Source organism: Mustela erminea, chromosome 5, assembly GCF_009829155.1.
Source record: "Mustela erminea isolate mMusErm1 chromosome 5, mMusErm1.Pri, whole genome shotgun sequence".
Lineage (NCBI taxonomy): Eukaryota > Metazoa > Chordata > Mammalia > Carnivora > Mustelidae > Mustela > Mustela erminea.
The window spans coordinates 111,500,982-111,513,035 of NC_045618.1; the positions used below are offsets into that span (position 1 = coordinate 111,500,982).

General features: G+C 44.4%; 1 protein-coding gene across 1 annotated transcript in view; it reads left to right on the plus strand.

The window, feature by feature from the left end:
* MTHFD1 (methylenetetrahydrofolate dehydrogenase, cyclohydrolase and formyltetrahydrofolate synthetase 1) overlaps positions 1-12,054 on the plus strand; it is a 59,293-nt gene that overhangs the window by 39,440 nt on the left and 7,799 nt on the right. Inside the window, 8 exon segments of the mRNA XM_032344464.1 lie at positions 2,157-2,233; positions 3,094-3,195; positions 3,197-3,238; positions 4,491-4,559; positions 4,853-4,964; positions 5,066-5,205; positions 8,154-8,195; positions 11,283-11,383. Of these exon segments, the coding sequence (XP_032200355.1) occupies positions 2,157-2,233; positions 3,094-3,195; positions 3,197-3,238; positions 4,491-4,559; positions 4,853-4,964; positions 5,066-5,205; positions 8,154-8,195; positions 11,283-11,383 (685 nt within the window).

Consider the following 12,054-nt stretch of genomic DNA (forward strand, 5'->3'; position numbering starts at 1 on the left):
GGAAGTTCATGCCTACACCAGAAATAACATTTTGCAAGTTTCATTTTATGCAAAAAGTTTCGGTGTCATGAAGTAGAGAAATTATGTTTTATCACTTCTTGAATCATGTTGCTCTTTTCTCTCAGAACTCTTATCTGGCATAAAGTGACTTGCTTTTTCTTGTCGCTCTCTAGCTTGCCTACTCATTTTTACATCATTTTATTAAACTCCTGTAACAAAGTGGGTAGCCTTCAAGGTTTAAACAGTTGGCAGTTCAGTGAGTGAGTTGCATGGCTTCACTGCCATGTGATGATTCTCTGTGTGCCATCCACGTGGCTTAGCATTTTCTTTGGTACCAACAGTGCATCTCTCTGCCCTGTGTTACTGCTGAGAAGGAATTTTTGTCCAGTCATGCAGAATGCACCTAATGGCAAATTTATTGACTGTTTCTTTGATTTTCATTGGCTCAGTAACTATTGCTAGCTAATGACATTTTTAAATTTTTTTTAAGATTTTATTTATTTATTTATTTGACAGAAAATGCGAGATAGCAAGCACAGACAGAGGGAGAGGGAGAAGCAGACTCTGCTGAGCAAGGAGCCTGATGTGGGGCTCCCTCCCAGGATTCTGGGATCATGACCTGAGCCGAAGGCAGACGCTTAACCGACTGAGCCACCCAGGCATCCTGCTAATGGCATTTTAGAGATGACTCCCTTAATATCAAAACCCACCCTGATATTTTTTCTTCCTTTGCTTCAGTAGCTTTTTTTTTTTTTTTTTAAGATTTTATTTATTTATTTGACAGAGAGTGAGATCACAAGTAGGCAGAGAGGCAGGCAGAGAGAGAGGAGGAAGCAGGCTCCCCCGCTGAGCAGAGAGCCCAATGCGGGACTCGATCCCAGGACCCTGAGATCATGACCTGAGCCAAAGGCAGAGGCTTAACCCACTGAGCCACCCAGGCACCCCAGCTTCAGTAGCTTTAGACAGATGGTATATTTTCACTTTCCCTTTGCTTTATGTCTAAGTCATGCTTTCTGGAAAAGTAGAAGGAAATAAAGGAAAAAAATGGATCACATCTACTGACTGGCTACTTTATCTTGAGAAATTAAGTACAAAGAATTTGACCTAGTTTTTGAAAACAAGAGGCTCCAACAGCACATTACATCCTTCGCTTATCAAGTGGGATGTGTGTGTGTGTGTGTGTGTGTGTGTGTGTGTGTGTGAGTGCTTGCGCACGCGTGCGGGCACACTGCGCGAGACACGGTGCGAGACACTGCTTTCGGGGTTTAAGTTATTGCAGTCTGTGGAAAGCAATTTTCCATGTTTTTCAAGTACTTTAAAAATGCCTCTCCCATTTGACCCATTAAAGTGCAAACTGGTTTGTTGTTCGTTTTGTGTTTTATGATTGTTTGGCATGTCATTACAAAAAATACAAAATTGGGAATGCACTAAAATGTTAACAGTGATTATTCCTGAAAGGTGAAAGGAAGATTAGTTAGTGGGTTGATCTTTGGTGCGTTTTCTGAGAGTATACAATTGGCTGGATACTCTGTCATTGGGATGGAAATTACTTCTTCTAAGTGTGCTGAAGGGAATGCTTCAGAAAGCATTTGCCATGTCCTGCATTTATGGCTCTTTCGTGTCTCAGGATGATGTAAGGTCAGTGAGTCATCCCACAGAACAATAGCCTTGGCCTTTTAAAAAACTGGCCTGCTCTGTTTTCCTTTTCACATGGGATGGGCTTCAAAATAGATGCCAGATTTCTCCTGGATGGTTTGAATTCTCTAGACAGAATAAAACCAAGCCACTCCCCATTTCTTAAAAATACCCTTTTTGGGGGGGCGTCTGTCTGGCTTAGGTCAGTAGAGCATGTGACTTTTGATCATGGGTCGTTGGTCATGAGTTTGAGCCCCATGTTGTGGGTAGAGATGACTTAAAAATAAGATCTTTAAAACAAATAAAATAAATAAACATAGCCTTCTTTAAAAATAACTCCTGTTCATTTATAGTATGTGAGCATCATTTCTTAACTTGCTTCCATATTCTAGCTTCGCCATCATCTCTGAAATCCAATGTTACTAGGCGGTCATTAGATTGGACTTGTTTTAAGACTGGCTGGTCTTAACTTTATTGCCCTATTACTAAAAACTGTTCTGTATCTTCTCTTTCTGCTACAGTATTGGATACCAACGATAGATTCTTGAGAAAGATCACCATCGGACAGGCTCCAACGGAGAAAGGGCACACACGGACGGTAGCTATTTGTTCCTCTCTAAATGCATTATTCCTGTGAGGCAGATCCTTGCTGCTTCTGTCCTCCTCCATCCTCTCCCGTACGATTGATACTGCCAGGTGCTGCTCTGCCTTTTCCCTTTTAAAATGGAAGTGAGTAGGTGTGTGGCATTGAGCACTCCTGACAGCTTTTGCAATAAATCCCATGTGTCACCTGTGTGTTTTTCCCCCAGCACTTTTTCCTGGAGGTGGTGAGCCCCCGGTGAATATCCTTGCACATAAATGGATTAAAACCGCCTCTCTCTTTTTTGTGGCCATTTACAACGTGTCTCTTCAATCTAAGAGCTTCTGTGTTGTTTCCTTGTGTGTTAGGGAAACCATCACCACAGGATTATAAGCTTCCTTCAGCAAAGATTGTTGGCGCTACTGGAACATTTATTTTTATTTTTATTTTTATTTTATTTTTTTTTTTTTAAAGATTTTATTTATTTATTTGACAGACAGAGATCACAAGTAGGCAGAGAGGCAGGCAGAGAGAGAGAGAGAGGGAAGCAGGCTCCCCGCGGAGCAGAGAGCCCGACGCAGGGCTCAATCCCAGGACCCTGAGATCATGACCTGAGCTGAAGGCAGCGGCTTAACCCACTGAGCCACCCAGGCGCCCCTGGAACATTTATTTTTTAAAAATGGGCGACTCAAGGTCCTGGAATCACTGATGACAAATTTTTGCTATTGCAGAGTTATTTTCATTAAGTTCTTTGGGTACTGTTGTCTGTCCTGTCCTTTGAAGCTATTTATGTAAGCCTCAGATGCAAACAAGTGTTGCTTTTACCACTCTTTTGGTTTCATGTGGTATTCCCTGTTGTGTTTTTTCCCGGCCCACAGGCCCAGTTTGATATCTCTGTGGCCAGTGAAATCATGGCTGTGCTGGCTCTCACCAGTTCGCTAGAAGACATGAGAGAGAGACTGAGCAAAATGGTGGTGGCATCCCAGCAGCAAGAAAGGGGAGCCCATCAGAGACGAAGATCTGGTGGGTACCCGGGGTCTCTGTGGGGACACAGGCTTGGTGATGCCTCCATGTCTATTGCTTGAGTATCCCAGTAGTTACTGATGAATTCTCTGTGATTTTGCTGCTTACAAGGGAATTACGAAATTTCCAAAAAGAACTTCATAGCGAGTAATTAGGTGCTGCAGTAACAGACCACGGGTTTCAGATGGTTTGAGCAACAGCTTCACCCTGTGCATATTTCTGAAAGCGGGTGTATGACCTCAGTTTGTAGAGAATGTCAGATGTCCCAGTGAGGTCCTTAGCCCCTGAGGCTGGAGTCACACCCTGGCCTCTCCCCCGGACAGGCCTCCCTGGGACAGGCCTCCCTGGCTGAGACGTCTTTGCTCGAGGCTCATTGCTCGCCATCTCCATGCTAATAACCATGTTGGGAACTGCACTTTGCCGGTTTTCGGATGGCCCTCCTGGCTAGTTCTCCACTTCAGGGTTATTTCTGAACTGTCCATTTGGTAATACGAGGTTTAGAATAAGATCATCTTACAGGTTAATTTTTTGAAAGCCTCTTTGTGTTGACAGACACCAAAATGTTTGGCCTGTGATTAGCAGTCTTTCAGCTGAATTCAGAAAAGGGAGAAAATACTAATTTCCTCTTCTTACAGTCAATATGTGTAAGAAATGAAATCATTTTGAATTTTTACACCCAAACCAGAAACTTAGAAACTCACCGCAAGTGAATATAGGTGGGATCCATGGCTTTATCTTCCTACTTTGTCACCAGTTCATTCAACTCTGGTTGGATGGCTTTAAAGAGGGACCTGATATGTGAGAGTGTGTATTGAACTCCTGGGTACATCTTCAGTTTCAGCTTTGGAAAACACACCCTGAATTTGATTTTCAATCACTTCTGCCCAGACATCAAAGCTACAAATAATTCAGTTCCTCTAAGAGCTAGCATTTCTGCGCTATAAACTAGTTTAAAATGGATTCCCTCCTCAATCAGCAACAGTGCTTGATTGGAATGCTTGTTTCCAGAGTTAAATGTTTTTCCACAAATTACATGTGAATGTCATTTTCATTCTTTGTATTCTTCCTGCTAAAAATAAGTGACAACCTCATAGTATATCCAGAAAAAAATAAGTCAATGGATGGTCTAGTTAGGTGAAAGTACTGATTGGTGCAAAATGGCTGAAGAGGGAAGATCTAAGAATGCTCAGTTTTGGTTCATACGGTTGGGGTTTTTTGCTCCTGGGAAACGTGTCTTGCCCTTGTTTTGTAGGGGGTTAGTGGTGCGTTGACAGTGCTCATGAAGGATGCAATCAAGCCCAATCTCATGCAGACATTAGAGGTGAGCAGAGCAACTCCCGCCTTCCCGAATCGGTCTTCTGTGTCACAGCACTGTGGTTATAAAGCACACTTCTCTTGGGGGGTCAGAGAATTCTCTGCCTGCTCATGTCTCTCCTTGCGTACTTTCTCACTGTTGTGTTTGGGATGTTCCTGAAATACAAAAGAGGTGGCTTTGTATTTTTCTTCCGGGAAGACTTGGTCTTTTGGATTCCAACTAACTTTCATACCCTTGACCACGTGATCGCATTTGGAAGCAGGATCGGCAGCGTGGCCCGTGCCATCTCGTTTCTGCAGGGCACTCCAGTATTTGTTCATGCTGGACCGTTTGCCAACATCGCACATGGGAATTCCTCCATCATTGCAGACCGGATTGCCCTCAAGCTTGTTGGCCCTGAAGGGTTTGTGGGTGAGTATTTTTGCAAAATCTGTGAATAAACTGGGTGTTTTATTTTAACATCAAGGGAGTTGGGATGGCCTTTTTACAGTTGCTTTTCTCCTCACTTACAGTGACTGAAGCAGGATTTGGAGCAGACATTGGAATGGAAAAGTTCTTTAACATCAAGTGCCGGTATTCTGGTCTCCGCCCTCACGTGGTGGTGCTTGTGGCCACAGTCAGGGCTCTTAAGATGCATGGAGGTGGCCCCACGGTGAGGATTGAGAGTTCAAAGAATCTGATTCTCAGCAGTGTTCTGAAGGCTAAAAGGAAGTCGGGATGGCTTGTCCCTCTTTTGTCATTCAGCTGCTCTTGTCCTCATGATTAATAGGGTGCCAGAGGCAAGAGATGTTTCTACAGCTCTTGTACGGGCCACCTTATCGATCATGGAAATTGGCTTCACAGCCAGTCTTTCTGAGGGAACCATCTGATATCTAAACCAAGGACATGTGCTTGGCCAGATGCACAGAAAACTCCTTTATGTTCAGGCTGTTCTTTTTAAGGAAGTCCCCTTTTCCCTCTAAATAGTGACACTGACAGCCAGCCCGCTAAACCGTTTAGCAGAGACAGAGGTCAGCCCTTTCTTCAAAGGCGCTTGCTGGGTGAGACTAGCCCAACCTGAGAGAGAGGAGAAGGAGAAAGGTAGATATGCCCTGGACGGCCTCCGGGTAATGGAGAGAAACTAGGTCAGGACTAGTTTATCTTTTTTTTTTTTTTTTTTTTAAGATTTTTTATTTATTTATTTGAAAGACAGATCACAAGTAGGCAGAGAGGCAGGCAGAGAGAGAGCTAGGAGGAAGCAGGCTCCCCACCCAGCAGAGAGCCCGACATGGGGCTCAATCCCAGAACCCCAGGATCATGACCTGAGCCGAAGGCAGAGGCTTTAACCCAGTGAGCCACCCAGGCACCCCAGGACTAGTTTATCTTCAGCTCTGACCTGAACTTCGTGTTTTCCTGAATTCCTACTGGTTAGAAATTGCACTTTTTTTTTTTTTTAAAGATTATTTATTTATCTATTTATTTGACAGACAGAGATCACAAGTAGGCAGAGAGGCAGGCAGAGAGAGAGGAGGAAGCAGGCTCCCTGCTGAGCAGAGAGCCCGACATGGGGCTCGATCCCAGGACTCTGGGATCATGACCTGAGCTGAAGGCAGAGGCTTTAACCCACTGAGCCACCCAGGTGCCCCAGAAATTGCACTTTTTATCCTATTATTGTAATACCTTTTTTCAGCACCTGCACATGAAGACATTGCGGTACTTTTCAGAAATTATTTGAAGTATTAAATTCCTAGCCTTATTGAATTCCACAAGCCAGTCTTGCAACTTGAGAAATAAGACCTCCTTCACTTAAAATCAGTGTTTCTTAGGGAAACCCCTGATCACCACACTAACATAGAAGTTCTCAAGAGTTTTAGCCTCAGAACTTCTTTACACTTTCAAAATTATTGAGGACCTGCAAGAACTTTTGTCTCGGTGGATTGTATCTATGATATTTACTGTATTAGGAATTGAAGCTGAGTTAAATAGTAAAATATATAATATATATATATTTATATATATATATGTATTTTTTTTTTTAAGAATTTAATTATTTGAGAGAGCGAGAGCACAAACTGGGAAAGAGCAGAGGGAGAGGGACAAGCATGCTTCCTGCTGAGCATGGAGCCAGACACAAGGCTTGCTTCCAGAATGCCAAGCCAAAGTCAGACACTCAACTGATTGACCCATCCAGATGCCTCCCAAATTTTATTTTTATATATATATATATATATATATATTTTTTTTTTTTTTTTTTTTTTTAATGAAAAGTTGTTAGATTTCCCCAAACAAAATATAAGCATTGTACATTGTTCAGATATCTTCAGGATCTGGCCTAGTTGGAGACCACTGGACTCTCATCTTCTCCATGGGATCACATGTCACATGTTTTTTTGCAAAAGTCCATTGTACACTCCCCTGAGAGAATGAGAGTGGAAAGAATCACTTGATATCTTGGAATTATTGTGGAAATAGTCTGGACCTCATGGACCCATAAAAGGATTAGGTCCCCAGACCACACTGTGAGAACCACTGCCATAAACAACCCCAGCATACCTCTCCAGTCTCAGTTGTCCGCAAGGCACCAAAAGTGTTCCTAGCCCAGGAGTGCAGGATGGACTCCCCTTTTATTCCCAGGTATAACCTACATGTTTTCTCTTTGTATGCCTTAACACCATTGCACCTTCTTTCCTCCTAATCTCAGGGTCTAAAAAAGAGTGCCAGACACTTAACATGGGCAGCACTGAGCGGAGATCATCCCACAGAAAGCTCTGTCCAGAAACCAGCCCTACCGCTCTTGCTCCCCCCAGGGAGCTGCATGTAAAACCCAGAACATGGCGGCTCAGGTCCCTGCCCACCCCGCCACCCACCCTCCCAGCCCTGGTCGTGGTCCCTTTTGGAGTCGGAGCACCATTATCTCCAAGGAATGGGAGCAGACCGAGCTGAGATGCTGTGCACGGTGAAGTCCCTGGAATTGGCACCTTCACCTTAACGTTTGTCCCTGTAGGTGCAGCGGGGCCAGGCCACTAGGCATCTCCGTAACAGTGAACTCACTGCTTCAGTGTTCTGACTCTGTCCATATACCCTGATGGAAGGGGAAAGTCCTGTGTTGTGTCCTCGTGTTTGCATTGCTCGTGCTCCTTCGTCCAGCTTCACGAAGGCATGGGCTGGCTCCACGGACGCTCAGGAACCCATTGCAGGGCTCGTCACAGACTCTAGTGGCCATTTCCGGGTGGCCTTTGCGGGGCTGACCACTACCTTTTTCCCACAAGCCCCTTGACTTCCACCCCCACTGCTATGTGCTTCATTGGCTGCGGTTCTCACCCCTACCTAGAACACATCCCTTTCCCCACCACCTTAACAGATCTGTCCTCACCTCCTTCGTTCAGGCCACAGACGTCTCCCACTCTGCTCAGAGCAGACATTTTTGATCGTGTGCAGTAGGCTTGGTCAGATACCCTAAATCCTTTGGGTGGGAAACCACCTTATCCTGCTATAACCGTCCTCCCCCGCGGCTGCCCCAGGGTGCAGCTTCTGGCCTTCTACACCTGGCAGGGCATCGTTTTAAGATAAAATGGGATTGTACATAGAAAATGCCTCTGATTTTGCTTCCTTTCCTTCCAGGTTACTGCCGGACTGCCTCTCCCCAAGGCTTACACAGAAGAGGTAACTTCAGTCATTTCTAATCCCTTGTCCTAAAGAGCACCCCACCCCAAATCAGCACTACTCAGCCCAGTCCGTTCAGAAATGAGTGGGTGGGCGTATGGCTGCCAGGGCAAGGGAGCCCAAAAGCCTGCAGTGTGCTGAAGAACTGCCGTGGATGAAGTTGGGAAGAAGCATTTAGGAAACAGCCACCCCACAGAGGCTGCCAGTGAAGCCATTAGGGCTAAACCAGTGTGGCTGGTTCTCAGTCGGGACATTAGGCAGCGTCTAGAGACATGTGCGATCGTTTTGACTTCGGGTAGGGAGTGCTCTGGTGCTGAGTAAAGGCCAGGGACGCTGCTCAACACCCTACAGCCCACAGGATGGCCTCCATGACAGATACAATTTTGCCCCAAATGTCAGGAGTCCTGAGGTTAGGAAATCCTGCCCTACACTAATGACCTTTCCTTCCACTGTCTTCCCTGCATTGGCTGCTTCATTACCAAACATCATCTGAGTGTGAAGCAAATAGGAACTTTTTTTTTTTTAAGATTTTTACTTATTTATTTGACAGAGATCACAAGTAGGCAGAGAGGCAGGCAGAGAGGGGAAGCAGGCTCCCTGCTGAGCAGAGAGCCCGATGCAGGGCTCGATCCCAGGACCCTGAGATCATGAGCTGAGCCGAAGACAGAGGCTTAACCCACTGAGCCACCCAGGTGCCCCGGAACTTTTTTTTTTTTAATATCTTTTCATCTGTAGATTTAAATCCATGTTAAAGGGCCAGTGTGTGGGTCAGGATCCCAGTTATTTTGTTAGGTAAAGTGTCCCTAAGCTGATGAGGTTGATAGCAGTCAAGGAGGACAAAGAACTGGGAGCTTGAGTCTTTTCCTACTTGGATCATTTCCTCTCAACCACTGGTAGAGGCTGTTTGGGGTGGTTTTGTGAGAGACAGACCCTCACATGAGATGGAGAGGTCAGCTGCTGCCACCGTTTCATTTTTCTTTCTTTTGGGGGAGACTATTAAATTGTCAGGCAGTACACTGCCACTGTTCAAGCCCTAAATGAGGTATTTCAGAAGTAGCTAGAAAAGAATTGTTGGTGCCTTGAGTCTGCCTGTCTTCTGAGATATGATTTGCCTTTTATGGTCATTTGTCTGATTCACGCGTAGGAGGGGAATTCACAGTTCTGGCCCTCCTGCCACCCCACAGCCTTTCCTGTGTCTAATTAGAGTGACTGCCCCTAACCAGCCCAGCTGGCGTCTTCATTTAAGAAATTCTCCTTTTTAAAAACTGTTCTCAATCAGTCTTACATATTAATTGGTTTTCATGTGACTAGAGGTAAAGAATTAGCAGGGCTCACAGAGAAAAAAGAACAAGAGAGTTCCTCAAAGAGAGCAAAAGAGATGAATAAGGCTTCAAGTCAAGCAAGAAATGTTAACGTTTTCAGATGCAAAGATACGTTTTCAGAGACAAAGATATATGATACCAGGAAGACATTTATTTTAGCACTGGGGTTAAATCTGAATTCTACACTAATTAGTGGTCATTAAATCTATAAAATCTCCATTCTAGGAGCATATAGAGTTAAAAGTATACAGTCTAATATATGAATGGGATAGTTTTTACAAAATGTAAATAAAGTCAATCTTTAAAAAAAAAAAAAAAAAAGAATTTGGGGCGCCTGCGTGGCTCAGTGGGTTAAGTTGCAGCCTTCGGCTCAGGTCATGATCTCAGGGTCCTGGGATTGAGTCCCGCATTGGGCTCTCTGCTCAGCAGGGAGCCTGCTTCCTCCTCTCTCTTTGCCTGCCTCTCTGCCTACTTGTAATCTCTCTCTGTCAAATAAATAAATAAAATCTTTAAAAAAAAAAATTAGCAGGGCTCTTTAGAATATCAACTAAATCCCAATTTTAGTTTTCATCTATTAAAGGGGAAAAAGCGTAAGTCGTGGTAATAATCTTAGTTGTTTTCTGCCTTTATCTTATCCCCTTTTCCTGCTGTTTTATTGAATCCACAGACTAAAGGGTGTTTTACTGCTGGGGTTTGCTCATAATCCAGTGTATTTATTTTTATAGAAGACTATTATATTTTTATCTTAAAAGATTTAGTGTATTTTTAAGCTTATAATAGTAACATCCTTTTTGTATTAAAAAAAAAAAAGGTTAAACAATTTAAAGATATAATACATGATTTGAGTCCCCTGAACAGTTTGGTACATATTTTTCAACATGTAAAATATTTCATGAATATATTCATGTTTTTTTTATATTTGTCCGAAAATAGAATTAATTAAGCTGTCCATCGTTTTGCAACTTTGGTACACTTTAGTATATCTTTGCTAGGTTCCATGTTAAAACAGATTTTTTTCACTCTCGTAACGCCTACATGGTACGTATTTATTGACTGTGTATGTCATAATTCCCTGGCCCGTCCCCCATTGAAGGAGGTTTGTGTTTGCAGTTTTCCAAGGCTGTGAGCAACACTGCCATTAACATTTAACATATTTAAAGGTATGTTTCCTTAATCACTTTCCTTAAATGTCACAGTATTCTGTTCTTAAAGGTGGCATTTATCCTGTTTTCTTTGTCCCCATTGATGGCTCATGGTCAAGTTCCTTAGAGCCTTTGAAAGCATCCCTGATCACTTTCTATTTTCTTAGAGCACTTTGGTGGGTGTGTAATGGACACCAGGCACTGTGCTGGGCGCTGTCTTCTGACGGAAGGGTCTGTGTGTCCCCGAGTAGAGTCAGTTTATGCCATTGTACCATGAGTACATAAAATCTACAAACACAAGGTTGTCAGTATCATTTACTTAAGAGCAGCTAATTCCCAGCAGACGGCAAATATGCTGGTAAGATGTGGTTTGGCGAGAGCAACTATACCAGCTCTCGTGCCTGTCGTTCAGCCAGGAAACAAGCCTCGCTCCACTCCAGCTCGGCAGGCTGGCACAGGGCAAGGGCGCCATGGCGCCCCCTCCCCACCCTGTGAGAAAGGGCGTGGGCAGACCTGCCGTGGGCTTGTTCCCACAGGAAGCAGCTTCTGGCTACAGGAGACACGTTCCCTTTTAAGAAGAACCTGCCACTGACCTCATGGACGCTTCCCCATTGTTCTTACAGAACCTGGAGCTGGTTGAGAAAGGCTTCAGTAACTTAAGGAAACAAATCGAAAATGCCAGAATGTTTGGAGTTCCAGTGGTAGTGGCGGTGAACGCATTCAAGTAAGTACAAAGAGTAGGAGTCAAGGGGGGACTGTGAGAAAGAGCCAGAAACCATCCCCCGGCGCTAACTGTACAGCCCCACGGGTGGCTCTGTTCTGTTCTCCAGTTACTGGTATTAGTTATTAAGCCTCTGATCTGGGAGCTCCTGACAAGAGCCTGCAGGGGGAGGGGCTCCACAGATGCCACAGCCAACTCGTCACTTCTCCCACGGCGGGCCCCGGGTCAGCTGCGGCTCCTGCGGGTCGCCTTCTCCACGGAAGGACACAGACGTGAAGTGAAGGGTTCTTTTTTGCTCTCTAGAGGCCTGTGATGCTAACAGGAAGTCATAGCCCTACAGCGTTCCCTTATTTCAGTACGTCTAGTGGGGCATTGTCTTGACAAAGAGTTGAACATGCTGAGCTAGAAGGGTTCATGCAAGAGAGAACTTGGGGAGGTTGTTTAGGTATTGGAGTGCTGGTTTTAATCTTGCTGTAATGGCCAAATCACAGTAGAATGGGAGAGAACAATTTTGGCAAGCTAGTGTTTATTTTATTTTTATTTTTTAAAAGATCTTATTTATTTATTTGATGGAGATCACAAGTAGGCAGAGGGGGTGGGGGAAAGCAGACTCCCTGCTGAGCAGAGAGCCCGATGCAGGGCTCAATCCCAGGATCCTGAGACCATGACCTGAG